Below are 19,712 nucleotides of genomic sequence, written 5' to 3'. Positions count from 1 at the left end.
CCTGCCCCTCCTCACAAAGCAGGGCTTTTTTTTTTTTTTTCTACAACACACCACTAGTTGATATGGAGGGCACCTAGCTGATAAATGAAAGCATATTAAAATGAAAATACTGCCTAAATTTCAACATGTTTCCCCTTTCAAGGGAAGCTTTATGTTCAAAGATGATTCTTACAGAAACTATGGACAAAATGCAAAGCAAAGGACTTGAGTCACTGAAGCTACCATCCCCAAGACGAGTGGGATGGATTTTGGGGGAAAGGGGGCCCCTTCCTGCTCCTCTTGAATCAGGTCTCTTTTACTTACACTTAGGGCAAGCCCTTGTGACACCTCGTTTTGATTTTTTTTTCTATTCCAATTTTTAAATCTCCGCTTTGCCCTCCTCTGGAAGTGGCAGTGATTTGTGAGAACACTGTTTCTTCCCCGTTGCAGTCACTCCTTCACTTTAGGATGGATAGCTCCAGAAACTACTTGTCAAACTGATTACTGCTAGGATTAGTCCTGGTCCCAGTCATTTCCTTAACATAACAATGGGCTTGTTAGAGAACAGTCCATCTTAGGCCTGGCCTTTAACCAGAAGCCCATTTTCAGTTTCAAGTGTCTCCAATATTGGACCTTAATTATGATCATTATGGAAGGATGAGGGCAAGAGGAGTTTTTAATTCCACAATGACAGTAGTCTGCTTCCAGCTCCAGTTTATAAGATCCTGTAATGTTAAGCAATCAGTGTAGCTCTGATTACTTCATAATAGAGCTTGATATTTTCAAAGTAGAGCACAGAATTATTTTTAAAGATATAAAACCATTTCCAGGGAGGAACCATGCCAGAAACAGGCTAACATATTTACTGTCATAACTTTATAATATGTTACAAATCTTCGTGAAGCCCAGTGTCTCCTGCAAGTTTACATTCCATGAGTGTTTCACATCCCACCCATTCTAAATAGTATACTTTGCAATGACATTTTGGCCTCTACCATGAAATGTTAAATAAATCCAGGTTGTGAAAGTTCTTTGGGCTGTCATACTGAGAAGAATTAGGATTGAGTGCTCACCACCCACAACCCCTTTGAGGCAGAGAGGTAGCAAATGTACATATTATTACAAAAAATTAGAGATTCATTTCTTTAGGTCAAGGGTTCTCACTCTGGCTGCACTGGAACTACCTGGACATCTTGTCAAGATGACTAGTGCCAGAGTGCCACCTCCAGAGATTCTGATTGAATTGGTCTGTGGTGGGGCCTCAGCAAATGTATTTAATATTTTAAATAGCTTCCCAGGAGCTTGTAAAGTGCAGCCAGAGTTGAGAACTACTGCTTTAACATAATAAAATGCAAATAAATGTTCTTCATTTTAAGTTACCAGTCATTTTTGTCTTAATAGACTTTGTTTAGTCAGATTTGTTTAGTCAGATTTGTTTAGTTAGATTGTTTCCTTTCTAACAGTATGAATCAGCCCACTAAGGGAATGAAAATTTTGAGACTGGGTGGGAGGGAACCTAGAGAGGTTGATTATGGAGCAAAGGAAGTCCCTGAGTAGCGAGGACAGCAACAGGAAGTGGAGGAGGGACTCAGACAGAGAGATAAAAGGGAGTGAAGACAAAGGTCTGCACTCCAGGATTTTTCCTCTGGTTTCTGACAAAACATAGGCAGATTCAGATGAGGCATGCTGGGACCTCAGTGACATGAGTCAGAGTGTGGGTGGAGATGGGGGCTGGTAAACTGAGCTGTCCGTTGGGCTATGGCCTGAGTACAACCTCGGGAGCTCAATGTACAGTGTTCAAGGGAGTGTATGGTAGCCACACTTGGTATAGCCACGTGTTGGCATCTGAGGGCATGCCAACTGGTGGGTGAGATGTGGCAGTAGGGGTTATAGAAAGGGAGTGAATATTAAAGTACGATAGACCTTGCCCTTGTTGTCCCCTTGATCATCTGTTGCAAACAGTGCCCCATGCAGTGGCAGAAGCAAGATCCAGAGAATGAACAAAAATGGATTATCAGGGTTCTCTAGCCAAGTGGCATAGGGTTCAGGGCATATCTCTGGTCCCCTTAGAAAACCGGTTACCTGCGTGAGAAACTGAGCCAGAAGACAATGAGTAGGGATTAAGCCAACATAGCAGTAAGGAAGGTTGCAGTGCACCAGGCACAGCACATACCAGACCAAATCTCTAGCTAATTTTCCAGTTTTTCTCAACTGGTGAGACTGAGGCTGCCAAGTAGTCCTGACTGTTATTTGTTTTGACTGAAAAGGACTAAAATGGCACTAAGCTTTTTGTATGATCTCAGCTGAGAAGGGCTGAGGAAGGCAGGGCCTGACCTCGACCCTATTTTGCCTATGGTGAGACTACTTTTTAACACTGTGGATCCCAAAGCAAATCTTCAGAGAAGGACCCTTTGTAATGCACAAAATAAAGTGCAAAGAGACCCCCTTTATTTGGAGGGGCTGGACAATATTTGGAGGTCATAAAAATAGTTGGAAGGTTGTTTTTGCCTGATCTGATAACAGTGATGGCATTGCCATGTCGCAGTGGCAGTGGCGGTGGTAGTGATGGTGGTGATGCGGAGGGAAGGGAGAGAAGAGCAGCCTATTACTGGCTGGTATGCCACCTTTCTTCTTATAGATTAATGTTTCCAATTAGGAATATTACTGGTACCTTACTGGAGTTAGAGTGTCAGAAACCTGTTTAAGTTGTGCTTACATAACACCAAGGCAATGATATACTTAATAGTAAAGGTAATAATAACAATAATATGGCCAGGCGTGGTGGCTCATGCTTGTAATCCTAGCACTCTGGGAGGCCAAGGTGGGTGGATTGCTCAAGGTCAGGAGTTCAAAACCAGCCTGAGCAAGAGAGAGACCCCGTCTCTACTAAAAATAGAAAGAAATTGATTGGCCAACTAAAAATATACATAGAAAAAATTAGCTGGGCATGGGGGCGCATGCCTGTAGTCCCAGCTACTTGGGAGGCTGAGGAAGAAGGATCACTTGAGCAAAAGGTTGCTGTGGGCTAGGCTGATACCATGGCACTCTAGCCAAGGCAACAGAGTGAGTCTCTGTCTCAAAATAATAATAATAATAATGATAACAATAATAATAGCTGCAGGATCTTGGAAGGGGAAACAACAGAAGTGTTATTAGATCCTACCATAGAGGCAATAAAAGCAACAACAAGATGACTTTACATGTAAACAGCTCTTTACAGTTTGTTTACAAGCTGTTTGCACATAGATCATCTCATTTAATCCTTAGGATTATCCAGAAGATGGCTGTTTTCTTTCAAGTTTTAAGACATCTGTGACTCTCACAGTAAAAAGTAGGTAGGTGTAGGCATTATAAACACCAAATAATGGGTAAAGTACCAGAGCAGGGGGATTTGGTCTCTCCCAGATTCTCAACTCATTTCCCTTAAGCCTTGAGATTACTGATTTTCCTTATTTCTGACAAACTCAAATAGGAGACATATTATTCAAAGACAAAGGCCTCAACTTATAGTCAGGACTGCTATGTGTGGTTATGTAGGTTGTGTCCTGCACAAGGCAATCTAGCTGATTGGGCTTGAAGACTAAAATCCAGTCCACTTTCTGCTCCTTAAACCATGAGCCCTGTTGAAGGTTTTTGTCCAATGGCACAAAGAGCATCTACTTGCCAAGCAGAACACCCGTGGGATTGCATTCACCCAGAAGGGATTCTTTTTCTAATTCCTGCAAAAGGTAGCAGGAGGCCCTGCCTACAGCTCTTTAGAGAATTTTTCAAATGGCTGTTCCAAGCCCTCCTGTTTTCTCCACATCTTTTTGCCTATTAGCCCTATGCTAGGCTGATTGTGAAATGCTTTCAATTTGGGCTTACCATGATGTTGGACCATTTGGGACTTCCTTTAAATCCTTCCAAATTGGGAACACTTCATTATAATATGATCTTAAGTAAATATGTCATAGTCATATTGGCCTTCTCTTGTTCTTCCAAAATTAGATATCTGGTTGCTATCATATTGCAAGGGACAGGATATCTTCTTCCCATCTATCTAAGATTCTTATACATAAGAGAAATAATAATAACAGCAATGATGATAGTTAATATTTACTGAGAGTTTAGTATGTGCTAGCAATTTTTCAAGGGCTTTGCATGGACCATTTCATTCAATTCTTGCATCACCCCTATAAAATAAGGCCAATTAATGTTTACCTGCTTTATGGATAAGACTTCTGAGGCTAAGAGGGGTTAAATAATTTATTTAATGTCACATAGCTAGTGAATGGGAAAGCCAGGATATGTATTCAGCTTGGTCTAAAGCAGAGACTCTCAAATCTAAGTATGTATTAATACCAGAATCCCCTGGAAGGCTTTTTAAAACACGGATTGGTGGGGCCCTCTTTCAGAGTTTCTGATTCAGGAAGCTGGGGTAAGGCCCCAGAATTTGCATTTCTAACAATTTCTCAGGTGATTCTGATGGTGCTGATCCAGGGGCCACACTTTGAAAACCACTGGTCTAATGATAGACCTATGCTCTACTGCCTCCTGTCCACTTGAGATCTGCTCCTGAAGCATAATCACTTGAGATCTTATGTTCTGTATATGGTGTATAATTCATCCCTTCTGTTTTTCTTTCTTCACTTCTGGGCCAACTGATGAAATTCTTTTAAGCGCCTCAAGGTACCAGGTGTCCACCCTGTTGTTCTACAGCAGTAACAGTGATCCTGATCCTAGTATGACCAGGAGGCTTAGTGCTGATAGGAAATTTGGTATAGATAAATGTAAGTAAATATAAATGGTAAAAGGACAATTTGCTTTCATGAATGAGTCCACTATCAGTAATAATTTATTGAAGACTCAGCACAAGAGGAAATCTCTAAACATCTGAGCTGCCTGCATTTAAGAGACCTTAAATGTGTCTTCCATCATGCTGAGTTACTTGGACCAGTTCAACATTGGTGGTAGTTAAGTAAGTCGTGGCCTCAGGACTTAAGACCGAAAATGTGTGGGGTATCCTCAGCTGATAGAGATAGCCATACATCATGTAGTGTAGTGATCTTAAAGTGTACTTTGAAGGCTGCCTGCACTAAATCACACTTGGGGTTGGGGCATGAGAAACATATCAAGCCTTTCACCCTCTTCTTTAACAGCCATTTTATAGACTGGTTAGGAGAAAACTGAAAGGAAGAGGGTGTGAATCTACTTTCATAATTTGGCCAGATGAGGGTGAGTCCTGGGGGAATGTGAGACTTGGGATAAACTTGCATGTCCCCCTCCTCCTCTGGCCTGCCTTCCTTCCCCTTTCTCAATAGCAGTTAAAACAATATAGGTTAAAATGAATGTCAGTGGCAGGAAATGTCATGAAAGGGTTACAGTGAAGAGCAAGGGCAGTAGAATGGGGATTTCTGTAGATTGAGAGTGATATTGAGGGCTCACAAATATGAATATGGCTCCTAAAGATGTCTTTAACACTAGCTAGTGGAACCATTTCCATCTCACAATGTGTTAGTCTAGGTCCAGTTTCCTCCATGGAGGATGCCATAGTCAGTAAACTATAAGAACAAAAAAGTGAAGTTTGTCTTCTGAGAAACACAGTTCTTCTATCTCAAAGAAATATTAGAGTATTTAAATACAGGACAAGAAACAGGAGTTGAATAACTTGGGAATTGGCTTCTCTGGAGTTTTATTGTATTTTCTTCTGTTGGCATTGAGGGTGAGAGAGAAGGTCCTAGACCCTCTGCCATAGTCAGTGCCATAGTATGAAGATAAAGCTGCCAGATGGCTAGAGTGGGGCTCAGGTAGCTCAGAGAGAGTGACAATATCATATCCTAGAGAGATGTGATTTCAGGAGGGTGTATTTCTTGGTCCTTGTTTTGACTAAACAGTAGCTTGACAGGATGGAAACTTACAAATTAGTATTATTCAGTGGCTACCTGTTGACCTGGGCCTTGTCTAGGATTTAAGATTTCTGTACGCTAATCCGTTCCTGACAACAACTTACAGGTCAAATCCCATTTTAATGAATGTAATTTTAAGATAATAAAGCTATTTAGTAAAATTATCTTGTAGACCAGATCCATCTACAAATCCTTGTTGATGAAGCACTCAATCTATTAAATTAAGATTCTATTGTTTAAATTCAGTATTGATACTTTCTACTTTAATCATGTTCAATGGCAAGTTTTTGCCATACAAAAAATAGAGGAGCCTATGATCATTCCCTCTCAAGGTTTCTATTTCTTCATCTATAAAATGTTGAGGATGCATTAAGCTGGTTGGTCTCAAAGGGTCTTCTTAGTTATAAAAATTTGGACCTTTTTTTTTTTTACTGTTTTATTTTTTAATAGATACAGGGTCTTGCTCTGTTGCCCCAGCTGGTGTGAGTGGCATGATCATAGCTTACTGCAGTATCGAACTCCTTAGTTCAAGAGATCCTTCCATCTTACCATCCCAAGTAGCTGGGACTACAGGCATGTGCCACCACACTTGGCTAGGATCCTTTGTCCAAAATGTCATCAGTGTGGGCCAATGAAAGAAAATTAAAGGGGAAGGATTCAGGTTGAGGTTAAGGTCTTGCGCATAGTTAATGACATTAAAGACCAGCATGGTAGTTCTACCTACCCAGCAAACATCGCTTCCAATTGTTTCTCCATCTTAACAATCCAAATATGCTCATGTCTCACATCTCAAGGAACACACAAAAAATACCCAAGTGTACAACCTCTCCTCTTTGAAGAATCTATTAGTTTGCAAACATTCATCTTAACAACATTCATTGTGTGCGTAACATGTACAATGATATAGAGATAAATAAGACACAGTTCCTGGCCTCAAGGAGCTACCTTCATAGGAGAAGCTGACATAAATAAATAAGGGCAATAGATTTTGTAAGTGCCATGATAGAAGTCAGTTCAGGGTAAGGTGGGGGCTATAACCCAGTGTCACCAGTCAGTTTCCCTGGAAAACAGTCTGTCAGATGGAGCTGTGAGTGCAGGAAGCTTGTTGGATGAATGCCTTCAAGGACACCCCCTATTAGAGACACAAGGCAGTAGCACTGGGCAGACAGAAGAATTGAACTGCAGTAGTCACAACAAAGGCATTGACTAGTCCCAAGGGGAGCTCTGGAGCTGATATGACTCTTCAGAGTTGTCCAGCATTGAGATAAGGAGACTGGGCCATTCTACCTCCATGTTGAATAGTCATTAGTGCAGGCTTACCCAGAGAAAGAGATACAGTGTGTGGTAATAATTGTTTAACAGCCAGATCTTCCGGGGAAAAAAAGCCCTGATTTGTAGTGTTTGTTGATTTCCATTGTGTAATTACTTCCATTATGGCCAATTTCAAGCTACCAACATGATGTTAACTGGCTCACAAAATCCCTGAAAATTTAACCACAGGCTCTTGTGAACTAGCACCAGCCAGCCCCAGCGTACTCCATTGGAAGAGGTGGTTCTCCTCAGCTAGGGGAAATTCTCCGATATGTATCAGCTATCAGATGCTAACATCCCTAGCAGCTAGTGGAATGAGTGCTTCAGTCCTGAAGTGTGTATCTGGGTGGTACACCATCATAACACCCACTACACATAGTGTATGTTAAAATATTTGCTGTATTTCAATTAACACAAAACTCTTAGTTCTATTTAACATTTCCCACGTAGTAATTTTAATATCCTTTTAAGTAAATTAAATGGAATTGTACTTCTATTGTATAACCTTGATCAAGTCATTTAATCTCTGCTTTTGTAGAAGAACGATGCTAAGTAATACTAACCCATCTGCCAAGGGTAACTGTTGGACAAACTGGCCAACTACCTGAAGTACCTGACTTAATTCATTTTCCCCCCTCAATGGACCTGTGACTGGAGTAATTTGACCAAACCAGTTCATGCTTAATGGTATAGCCAAATGTAGAGAGTGAGGGGCCTTCAGTTCTAGTTTCTCCTTCTATAATAAATCCAACTCTTGCCTTGTCAGACCTCTCCGGCACTCCATTTTCCTATATACAATGTGTGATTGTGAACAAGTGAGCCTGAATTCTTTGTGTGGCTCATGAACTAGCTCCAAAGATATCCCTAGAGAATTTTAAGGCAGGTTTGAGCATCGGAATGTATGTAAAACCTCTTAGGGTAATTATTTTGAAAAAGCTAATGGTCATTTCAAAACTCAAGTTATGCTGTGTGTGCGTGCGTAAGTCAACTTCATAACTTACTAGTTGCACCTTAACAACTGAAGATACCAGCTCTAGCTCAAAGGGGAAACTTTCTGGAAGTATTTAGCAAGTGTAAAGAAGGTTTTTTTGAAAATAGATGAAGCAATATGTAAATGCCAAAGACCAGTCATTGAACTTAGTTAAGCACACTTAGTTCCTGAGATTAAAGGTTCCGTGTAAGCATATATAATTAATTTTTAACAATGGCAATAGGACCTTTGCCTTTCTACAAGGAGCTCAGAATACTTGCCAGGCATTATCTAATTAAACTACTCAACGTACCTGTGAAATGCATTGGAATCTACATTTTAAAGATGTGGGCACTGAAGCACAAGTGGGCTTAAACTAAACTCATTTAGCATGCCAAGGGAGAAATTGGATATAAGAATTTCGGTCTCATGAACTAGCTGCCATTCTTCAACCGTGGCCCCCTCTAATCCACTCTATTCTAGCATAGCCTTGCCAAACAGCATAGATTCATGAGTCTAGGAAGAATTAAATTGAGCGAAAATTAATTCCAATTACAGGGAAGTTAGATTTTAAAAAGTTGAACATATCACCCATAATAATATTACAGGTTGAGTATCCTTAATCTGAAAATCCAAAATTCAAAATGCTCCAAAAGTTAAAAGTTTTTGAGCATCAACATGACACTCAAAGAAAGTGCTCATTAGAGCATTTTGGATATCAGATTTTTGCATTAGGGGTGTTCAACTGGTAAGTATAAAGCGAATATTCTGAAATCCTCCCCAAAATATGAAATATTTCTGGTCCCAAGCATTTTGGATAAGAGATACTCAACCTATAGGAGCATTTACAGATGAGTGTGAATTAGTATCTTTCATTGTCTATAATGGCCTTGGTAAGGGTGAGAGCAGTTGGTCAAAATCTGTTGGAGTGCATCTTTATAGGAGATGGACAATAAAAAAACAATAGTGCTTATGGTAATATCTCCTATCCTCTCCTAGCCTTCTTATTCTTAGGTATGCTAGTAGCTACTATTTATTGAGTGCTTATGTACTAAGCTCATAATATGAATTGTTTTCCTCAATCACCACTACCACCCCATGAAGTACATAGTGTTACTTCTATTTTATGGGTGAGGTACAGAGGTTAAGTAATTTACCCAAGGGTAATAACTTGTGGTGTTAGGATATAAACCTAGGCCTTCCAATCCCAAAGCCTCTTTGTTTTGCTACCTCCCATTTGTTATACTAGTTCTTGTTCCTGTCTAGTATTAGGCTCTGCAGCCTATAGGCACATCTTTCTTGTCCCTATGCCCAATCCAGAGTCCCTGAACATATCTCAGCCTTAGCTTAGGACCTTAACATCTTGTTCATCTTGGAAGACTAAGATGTACATTATTTATAAATTTGTTAGAAAACATTTATTTATTTGTCCCATCTGTAGTTGTTGGTACTGGATTTTACTAACATATTGCTGCCATAACTTCCTCACTTTGTCGATTTCAGTAATCATCATGTGTATGCATTCAGCCTTGATTGGAGGAGAGACTCAGATGCATCTCTTGGAATGGGCTCATGATCTGAAAATGACTGATGGAACCTATGTCTTTGTTCCCTATGATGCCCTGCTCTACAGTTTACCTTATAAGCACACCCCCTACCAGGTCCTGAGGAAGAACCCAAAGCTTCGGGAAGCCTATGATGCTGTGTTGACCATTACAGTGGAATCCCAAGAAAAGACTTTCTATCAAGCCTATACGGAGGCAGCAGCTAGAGGTGAAATTGCTGAGAAGCTGGAGTCAGATCAAGTAAGTGCAAACTCTCAAGTTATCATGAGCTGAGAATCCACAACATCATTATGGTAAACAATTTTCCTATCAACAGCTTCTATTCCATAGGAAGCTCAATCAATAGCAGGCAATCATAGACAAGTTTATAAACACCTTTAGTTTGAAAAAAACATATATAAAACAAAGACACATTGTTGGAGAATTATTTTTTATCTTTAAGCAGCCCGCAATGACAGCATACAGTTATGAAGAATAAATATATTTAAGAACAGGGGAGCAAAACTTTAATATATACTGGTACTGTTCAAGGAGGACTAATGAAAAGAAGTCCTATTTGGGACTCAAGTTCAGAACCAATTCAATAATGAGATAAAAGAGTTGGTATATAGGAAACTATTACCTTTATTATTGATAATGCTGGTATTAGAGGATGTGGCTTCTACCTGTAGGCATTTGAGCTTCCCCATACTGAACCTGAGGATTAAACAAACTTCTCCACCTGGTCATTGGCATTACTGGACCACTGTAGTCCTGCACCATGAGGGCAGGTCTTTTGTAAAATGTGCTATCTGGAGAAGAATAGCAGAGCACATGCTCCCTGTAGGTAGCCCACTCCCAGAGAAGGAAGATAAGATACATATACTTAGTTTTCCTTCCAAACTAACCAGTCAGATCAAGTCATTCCTCCTTTGTAGGGAGGAATGAATAAGTGGGTGAAGAGAGGCCAGGAATTTTTTTGCTGGGAGACCTATCTCTATATGAAAGGAATAATTTGGAATGGGAAAGAAGTCCTTCCAATATACAACAAATAATATTTAAATATGTATAGATGAATGTATATATAGATATATTCCAGCTTCCAATCATAGCCACTGAAGGCTTAGAGAAAGCCAAAGGGTGGGGAGGGGAAGATAGTAGAGAAAAGAATGGAGAGCAAAGACAAAAACAAAGAGAAAGAATACAAGGAATATAAGAGGAAGGTGAGAAGGCAAAAGAAATCAGTTAGATTAGAAAAATACAGAGGAGTTTCTAGAGTTTGGAGGTCAGATGTACGAAGTAGGCGTTTTTGGAAGTATTTAGAATGACACACATGTAAGTTTAAAAGCACTGGCATTTGCTAGCATACTGTATTAGTCATCTTGCTTCTGGCTATGAGTAATAGACAGCCCAATACAAAATGACCTAAGTAATAATTCTTTTTCAAAATTCGAAGGTAGGGGTGATCTAGGGTTTGTTTTTTTGTTTTTAGAGCTAGCCTCTTGCTCTGTTGCCCAGGTTGGCCTTGAATTCCAGGGCTCAAGCGATCTTCCCACCTCAGTCTCCCAAGTACCTGGGACTATAGGCACATCCCACCATGCCCAGCTAATTTTTATTTATTTATTTTTGTAGAGACAGGATCTCACTATGTTGCCCAGGCTAGTCTCAAACTCCTGGCCTCAAGCTATCCTCCCGCCTTGGCCTCCTAAAGTGCTGGGATTACAGGTGGGAGCCACTGTGCCGGGTCCCTAGGGTCAGTTAATTTAACAGATTAATGATGTCATCAATTAACCAAGTTCTTTTCATCTTTCCACTTTACAAGCCATAGCATGCTAGCTTGCCCTCATGTGCTGGTTTCTCTCCTGGTCCCAAGATGGCTGCCAAAATTCCAGACATCATATACAGGTGGAAATGTTCAGAGATGAAAATGGGAAATGTCCTTCTCTTGTATCTCTTTTTAAGAGTGAGGAAATCTTTTCCAGAAGCTCCCCAAGCAGACTTCTCCTCATACCTTCTTGATCAATTGTGTCCCATACCCAAGCCTAAAGCAATAATCTGGAAAGAGAAATGTGACCACTGTGATTAAAAAGTGTAAACAAAATATATAGCTGCTGGAAAAGTGTGAACAAAATTGAGATTTTGTTAGCAAGGAAGAAAGCTGTCAGATAGGCAGCTGATTGTGTCTGATACTCATATTCTTTTTATCCTCCCTTTATTTCTTCATCCTGTCAGCTGCTTCTCTGTCTGCATAGTGATTTAGAGGAAACTTAGGTTTACATATCTCTTTGTGTCCTGAAGATTGATAGCAAAGATTTTGGTGATTCTTGTTCTAATAAAAAAAAAGTGACTAGCAGAGATATTAACAATGCTGGATTCGAACTTTATTAATACTGATAAGTTTATGATGAATATCACTCACTTTTAGGAGACACACACACACGTAACTGAAAACAACTGGTCAATTTAGTTGAGAATTGCAAGAATCCCTCAAATTGCTAAGAATGGTTAGTCAAGCCAGTTGTTTGATGTTGTATTTATAGGCAAGGAACCAGATGGTGAATTTTTGTACTTTTTAGCCAATGATATGGTGTCATATATACACAGCCTAATTCATCTTTCTACTTTAATCATGGGATAGAGGGAGGCTGGGAGGTGTGTGTGTGTGTGTGTGTGTGTGTGTGTGCACGCATACATGCATTATATGTGTGTGCATACTGTTCATATATGTGAGCAGTTATATTGATATAAAAAACTCAGACCTACTCTTGATATTTGCTCCAATCCATTTGAGCTTGTGGAAAACATAAGGTAATTAAGGCAAAAAAAAGACGCCATTAGCTTGGTTGCTAGGCAGCCTGCACTCTGCTTTAGACAAGGAATAGAGTGAGCTACAACAAAGAATTCAGAGCCTATTAAAAAAAAGCCTGTTTGGATGCATTTCGACTCCCCACTTTGCAGGTGCTTAGGCTGGACCTTCATAGCCAAAGAATACTACAGAAGGCTGAGACAATTATCTTCACATCTCTAATAAACAAAACCTTGTTTTCCCTAAATTCCCTTGTTCAAAGATATTTTTGAAGGCAGCCGGTATAGCACAAAGAGCATATGATAAGGAATTAGGCAAACTTGGGTTTAAAGCCCAGCTCTCATTCTTACTAGCCGTGTATCCCTGGGCAAGTTACTTAGACTTTTGAGTCTCAGTTTCCCCACATATAAAATGGGTTAGTGAGTTATATCTTCTGGGATTATTGTGAAGATTAAATGAAGTAATATGTATAAAGTGACTAGCAGAGTGCCTGGCTCACAGCTATCTTTCTTTCTACTTTTTCTCCTTTGAGGCCAGGATGACCTTATTGGTTGATGGTGACCTAGAATCTAAGTTACAATCTGACTTCAGCTTCCTACTCTCTTGAAGTATTCTGATTCTGATTACTGGCAAAGGTCTCTCAATATTTCCAGCTTTCAAAATTATTTTGCTTTTAGAATTTTAAATGGTATCTTCTCAGATCAAATTATGTAGTTCAGGCCAGGTGTACAGTGGCTCACACTTGTAATCCTAGCACTTTGGGAGGTTAAGGTGGGAGGATCATTTGAGCTCAGGAGTTCAATTCCAGCCTGAGCAACATAGCAAGATCCTGTCTCTACAGAAAATAGAAAAATTAGCTGGGCATGGTGGCGTGTGTCTGTAGTCTCAGCTACTCGGGAGACTGAGGCAGGAGGATTGCTTGAGCCCTGGAGTTGGAGGTTGCTGTGAGCTAGGCTGACGCCATGGCACTCTAGCCCGGGCAGCAGAGTGAGATCCTGTCTAAAAAAAAAAAAAAGACCAGAACAAAACAAAAGTTATGTAGTTCAGTGTTTGTCTACCCCTGGGCTTTTTTTTTTTCCCCTATTCAGTTAACAGGTCAACAACTATTTATTGAGCACCTGTGATGTGCTAGGTACTATGTTGAACTCCAGATAGAATAGTAAAAAGACAGACAGGGTTTCTATTGGTGATGTGTTGGAGCCAGTTCACAAAAGTTGATTGTGTACATCTTTTCCCAAGCCTGCATTCATTGGCACCACGTTGGTAGCTTGAAATCAGGCATGGTAGTAGTATATACACCACAAAAATTGGCAAACGCTATGAATAAGAGCTGTTTTCCTCTTCATAGAGCTATTCTTAAACATTTACTAGCACATCACCTGTTTCTGCCCTTATGGGACTTAAATTCTACCGAGAGAGACAGTAAGGAAATGCATTAGCAAGATGGCTGTATTTCTCTCTTGCCCAATAACTTTCAATGAAATTGAAATTTCTATATATAAGCTATATTACCTATAGCAGTGGTTTGTAACATCTTTTAATTTATACGCTTGTTTCTTTAAAAAGTAAAACAAACAAAAAACTATTAAAGTGATGCATGCATATAATTTTAAAGGTCAGAAAATGCTAAAAGGTTTGTATCAACAGCAAAGCAGTCCCTAGGCCTCATTCCTATCCTTCATCAGAAGCCACCACTTTCATGGTTTTTAGCTCTTTAGTCTGGTATTTACTTGTATGTTTCTAAATACAATAGTGCTACTGGTGTCTCCTGATTAATCCATTTTGGGCATTATTTATTGCATTCCTATTATAGTTGAGGAGGAATTTTAGCCCTTTTTTACTTCCTTACCCTCCTTCAAACCCTCAATATGGTTATTCCACAATTTTTAGCTAAATCCATATTTAGTATTTTTAATACTGTGCCTATGTAAAATGTCATTAATTGCTGATCTATGTGATATACTATAGTTATAATTCATGTCATGTATAACTTTTAATTTTTACTGGAGTTAATAATCACTTTATTTTTTAATTTGCTTACTTTAATTTGAATTTCTAAGTTTTTCCACACTTTCTGATAAGGCTGTAAAATCCTCTCAAAACAATTTTATACTTGGTAAAGCCTGTTAAATCCCTTCTCAATTTCATTTGTTTTTGCAGAGGCTCTCTGCCCTTCTATTCCAGTCTAAATGTGTTGTTTCCTAAGACTTCTGCACGACTGTTTTGCTGGGATCTGCATTTTCATCATCCTGGAAATTCCCTTTCTCTCTCTTTCTGTGCTGGCTCCACTATTTCATGAATCTCATGACTCCCATTTTCTTGTTTTACTCTGTCATTTTTGTGGAGCGCATCCTCTAGTAGTTTCTGAGACAGCTACAAAGGAGGCAAAATTTTGAGATTGTGCATGTCTTAAAAGTTGTCATTCTATATCTTCACTATTGATTGATAGTTTGAGTTAAAAATTATTTTCCCACAGCACTTTGAAGACAGGATATGTTGTCTTTTAATTTCTACTGTTGGTGTTGAGAACACCAATGTCATTTTTATTCCTAATGTTTTGATGCAACCTATTTTCATTCTTCTCTATTCCCCCAGAAGCTTTTTAAGATTTTTTCTTTATTTCTGATGTTATGAAATTTCATGATGATGTCTGACTCCTTGACATATATAATGCTGTACATTTGGTGGGGCCTTTCAGTCTAGAAGCTCAGTCCTTCTTGGAAATTTTCTTCTATTATTTATTTGATAATTTCTTCATCAACATTGTCTTTGTTCTCGCTGGAAATAATACTATTAGTTACATGTAAGATTTCCTGGGTTGGCCTTTTAATTGTCTATTATTTCTTTTGAATAGTCCATATCTTTGCTTTTACTTTTCCTTCCTGGGAAAGTTCTCATCTTTGTGTTCTAACTGTTTTAGTAATTTTTAAAATACAGTTTAGTTATATTTTTAATCTCTAAGAGTTCATCCTTGCTGTTTGATTATTTTATTTTAATAGCATCCAGCTTTTGTTTTATCAATATAGTATTTTCTCTTATTTCCCTGAGGATAATCATTATAGTTTCTTTACAGTTTTCTTCTTCTCTCTGTTTTATCTCTATTTTCCCCCCAGTTCCTAATTTTTCATGTTTCTTTGTTTTGGTCTTTCTGCTTCATGTTGGAAGCTTTCCTTAGGTATCTGGTGATCATGGTTGTCTGTTCATATTTGAGAACGAAGCTCTAAAAGGCAGATTTGAAGGTTTGTTTGCATGATGGGTCTGTTGACCAGTGGGCTTCAGTATAGGGCAATTGGGTAACCAGTTGTTTTTGGTTTGTTTGTTTGTTTGTTTTGGTCAATATCTGTAAGTCTTGGCTCTTGAGCTAGTCACTTTCTTCAGAGAGAGTCCTCCAATCTCCTTCTTGGGAGTCCTAATCCTATCTGCCAGTATTCTAGAAGCAATGTTGAGGGAATGAGACTGGGATTCTCACCATTAAGCATGAAGACTTTAACTTCATCACTGTGTTTGGTGCCTCATCTCACTTCCAACTTCTTGGTGTCTAATGTCCCAGCTCTGGAGCTGCTCTGAATCAGTTTAACCTACTTCCTGCTCTTCTTGGTAGAGGTGTGAATGGGAGATGTCTAAGTGCTCCTTACACAGACATTCAAAGAGCTCTCCCTCTTTCAGTGTTCACCCTCTCCCCCACTTCTATAGTACTTAGTGCCTCTAATTACTAAGCCTTTCCAGGATTCTGAGGGGGTAGACATGCTTGTTTCTTATCAATATTCCCTTCTGCAGGTACTTAGGTTTGGCTGCCCTCCACTCTGCTAAATCAGTTACCACTTATGTAGCAGCTTTCCATCTTCATATTTTGTGGTTTAGGGTTACAAATGTCTCCTAATACCATTAGATATGGAGGTTTAGTGTTTCTGTTCTTTGTTCTCCTTGTTGTTTGAGATTGATGTTTGAAAGGAGGAAGAGAATGAATAAAATAATCTTGATTTCACTATCTTTAATCAGGAAGTTCATGGAAAGTCATGAAGGAAAAAAGAAGTCACAAAAGGGTGCATGTGATATTCTTTTATTGGTGAATTTACCATAGTAAATTTAGTAAATATTTATTTACTAAATAAATTTAGTAAATATTTAGTTAATTTAGTAAATTTTTATTTAGTAAATATTTAATTTAGTAAATATTAATTTAGTGAATATTTATTAAGCTCAGATATAACATGATGGTTAAGAGCATGGACTTTGAAGGCAGACTGCCCTAAGTTTACTTAAGCTCTTTATGTCTTCTTTTCATCATTTTTAAATTGCGAATAATAAAAGTACCTACCTCACAGGGTTGTTGTGAGAATTAAATGAATTAATACACTGAAGAGCTTGCCTGGTATCTAATAACCCTTCAATAAACATTAACTATTATTATTATTATTGTTATTATAAAAGTTGTTATGGTTATTATTACCATGGGTCAAGAACTGTGCAGGGGATAATGGAGATCAAAATAGAAACAAGACCTTCCCCTAATGAAGGGGAGCAATTTTATCATTTCAGGGTGCTAAGGACATTGAGTCTAAAACTGGGACTCTAATACTTATTGGTCACAAGTTCAAGATTGAGATAAGGGACTTGAAACACTATACTTCCAGGATGATGTTACCAGAGCCCTGTGCTCCTCTTCTGAAATGCAAACAATAACAGCTGCTGTGTATTCAGTGTTTACTCTGTACCAGGTAGTTTACATAAATGATCCCACTGAATCCACAGAGAAAGCCTACAAATTAGATATTAATATCTACATTTTATGGATGAAGAAACTAAGGCTCAAGGTAACTTGCTCAAGGTCATACAGTTGGCAAGTGGCAGTGCTGGGATTTCAACCCAAGTTTGCTATCAGAACCTGAATATTTAACCACACATTAGGCTTATTGTAGTGTTTTATTTCACTGTGCTATAATATCTAATGCTAATGCTTTATTCAAACAAAGTAACATTGATAAGTGACTAATACCTTGATTTGAATAGATTTACTGGCTTGTTTTCCTCTGATATAGGAGGTACTAGGGCTTTATGAGGACCTGTGAAAAGAGAACAGTAAACCAAAATAGAGGGATTTAGCAGGTGGGACACCAGTGACAAAATTCCTAATTTGGTCTCAGGATGATTGGACAAAGATTATCACTTTGTACCTTTATATTTTGGCACAAATTAGACTTCTGAATTTGGTTCTGATGCTTGCATTTTCCCTTTTCATTGTATTCCCAATGCTTGTTTTCAATGAAATTCTATTGGCTACAAATGCATATTGCTGGAGCACGCATTTTGGATATTTTTTCAAAAATTTAGTCTTATTTGGTGAAGCAAAGGAAATCCTCTGAATTTCTTAGCAATCTTGGGAACCTTATGTTCCTTATACCTATTTTTTTTTCCATTACTCTAAATATGGGTGCCTGACAGGGGGATGCTAGGTTGAAGAGGATGTGGTTAGTATTGGAGCATTCCAGAATGAGGCCCGCCAGACAGGTTGTCAGAAAAGGTGCCCTGCAGCTCACAGTGTGTACAATTGTCTTTGTACTCCATTCTATACAAAATAAGGGCATTGTGTTCATGAGCATCACATCAAATAGATTGATCTTTTGACTAAGTCCAAAGGTTGAGATCATGCTTTATTGGAGGTACCACCTTTAATAACAGGAATTCAATTACCCTTTCATTTCTTGATCTCTGTATGTGCCTGGCTTTTTGTTCAAAAGTGATGCTGCCATTTTGTTTCTCAAGTGATGGCTTTCCATGCCACGTTTTAGTGTACACTTCTAAGGACAAAATTCTTTGAAAGCCAGTTTTGTGTCTTCTCAAACACAGTAAATATGAACTGATGATAGTCAACTTAACAAGAGCATGACCTAGTAAATTGAACAAATTCAGATATCACTGCTTCTGATCCAGACCTTATTTTCTTGGATGAAAGCTCTAAAAAGCCTAGGGTAAAAGTCTAGGGTACAGCATCTAAAGTTACTGAATAAAAATCAATGATATGATTTAATCATCATTCATTTATTCATAATTAAACAACTCATTCAGATTTACGTCTGTACAGCAGGCAAAAACAATAGACTGAGTCATCAGTGGTCTCACACTTCTGGGCTATTATGTCAACAAGGTCATCTGTCTGACCTGTTCCTGCCAATCCTGTCTTACTTCTTTGGAGCTGTAGTGAGAAGCCAGGACAGAGTGTGATGGAGAATGTCCCTTCTTCCCGTGTCCCATCATCTATGTCTTCTCTTTCTCATTATTTGCAGCAAGTGCAATTAGAGACCTTTTGTGATTGATACTAACAGAGCATGACTTTGACTTATGGGAAAAGAAAATTCCCATTACTGAAGGGCACAGTGGGTGAAAGAGGAACTCAAACCAACTAGAACACAAATCCAAGCCCTCAGAATGAGAGTGGGGCATTGTGTGTGTGTGTGTGAGAGAGAGATATGTGGTGAAGGCTAGAGAATCCTGAAGAACAGGCTTTAGGTTTCAGTTATCTTGGGAAGTTGCTGTCAGTTAGCTCTAACGGGTTAATCGGAGAGCACAAAGGGCAGCACAGCTTGGCCAGCTGAAAACCCAGTGTAATGGGTCAACCCAGAGGCAGGGGTGTTGTTTTTGAGTTCCAATCCTTGCTTTTGGCTGTAGGTAGATGCAGTTTCTTTCCCAGAAGGCTCTGTGCCTCTCAAAACAGAATACTAGTATTCTCTCAGCTTTCAGGAGCTTGCTGCCCTGTGGCTTTTCACTCATTTGTTTTACTAGTATTGATTTTATACTCCACCTTCCATCCTTCACTTATTGTCATAACCTACCAAAGCCCTAGAAAATAGCCAGGCTCCTGCAGAAATCCTAAAGACAATCAAATGTCTGAGAATGTCAGGAGGGGGAATTAGTGAAAATTTCTTAAGAGACCTCAGTGTGTTCTAGGCAACTAAATGTGGATGCCTTGGTGGCAGCACTTGTCATTCATTCATGATCTATTTCTACAGAGTGCATGTTGAGGCAGAGTGGTAAAGGGAGATCAGAGGAATAAAATCCAAGAGACTGAGATGTTGATTTCTGCTCTGCTAGTAGTTAGCTCTGTTATGTGGGGCAAGGTTTTTGGCCTGAATAACTGGAAGAATGGAGTAGCTCTTAACAAAAACTGGGGAAGACTCATTGTAGATGGACCAAGAAGATTTGTGGTGAAGATCAGGTGT

At 39.0% G+C, this 19,712-nt stretch overlaps 1 protein-coding gene across 1 annotated transcript in view; it reads left to right on the top strand.

Moving 5' to 3' along the window:
* The window catches only part of GUCY2F (guanylate cyclase 2F, retinal), a 101,443-nt gene that overhangs the window by 8,964 nt on the left and 72,767 nt on the right, over positions 1-19,712 (top strand). Inside the window, exon 3 of the mRNA XM_012751368.2 lies at positions 9,649-9,950. Coding sequence (XP_012606822.2) covers positions 9,649-9,950 — 302 coding nt within the window. The remainder of the gene's footprint in view (positions 1-9,648; positions 9,951-19,712) is intronic.

This window comes from Microcebus murinus, chromosome X (genome assembly GCF_040939455.1).
Source record: "Microcebus murinus isolate Inina chromosome X, M.murinus_Inina_mat1.0, whole genome shotgun sequence".
Taxonomy (NCBI): domain Eukaryota; kingdom Metazoa; phylum Chordata; class Mammalia; order Primates; family Cheirogaleidae; genus Microcebus; species Microcebus murinus.
The sequence above is the reverse complement of the archived record's forward strand: the minus strand, read 5'-3'. Positions and strand labels throughout refer to the sequence as shown.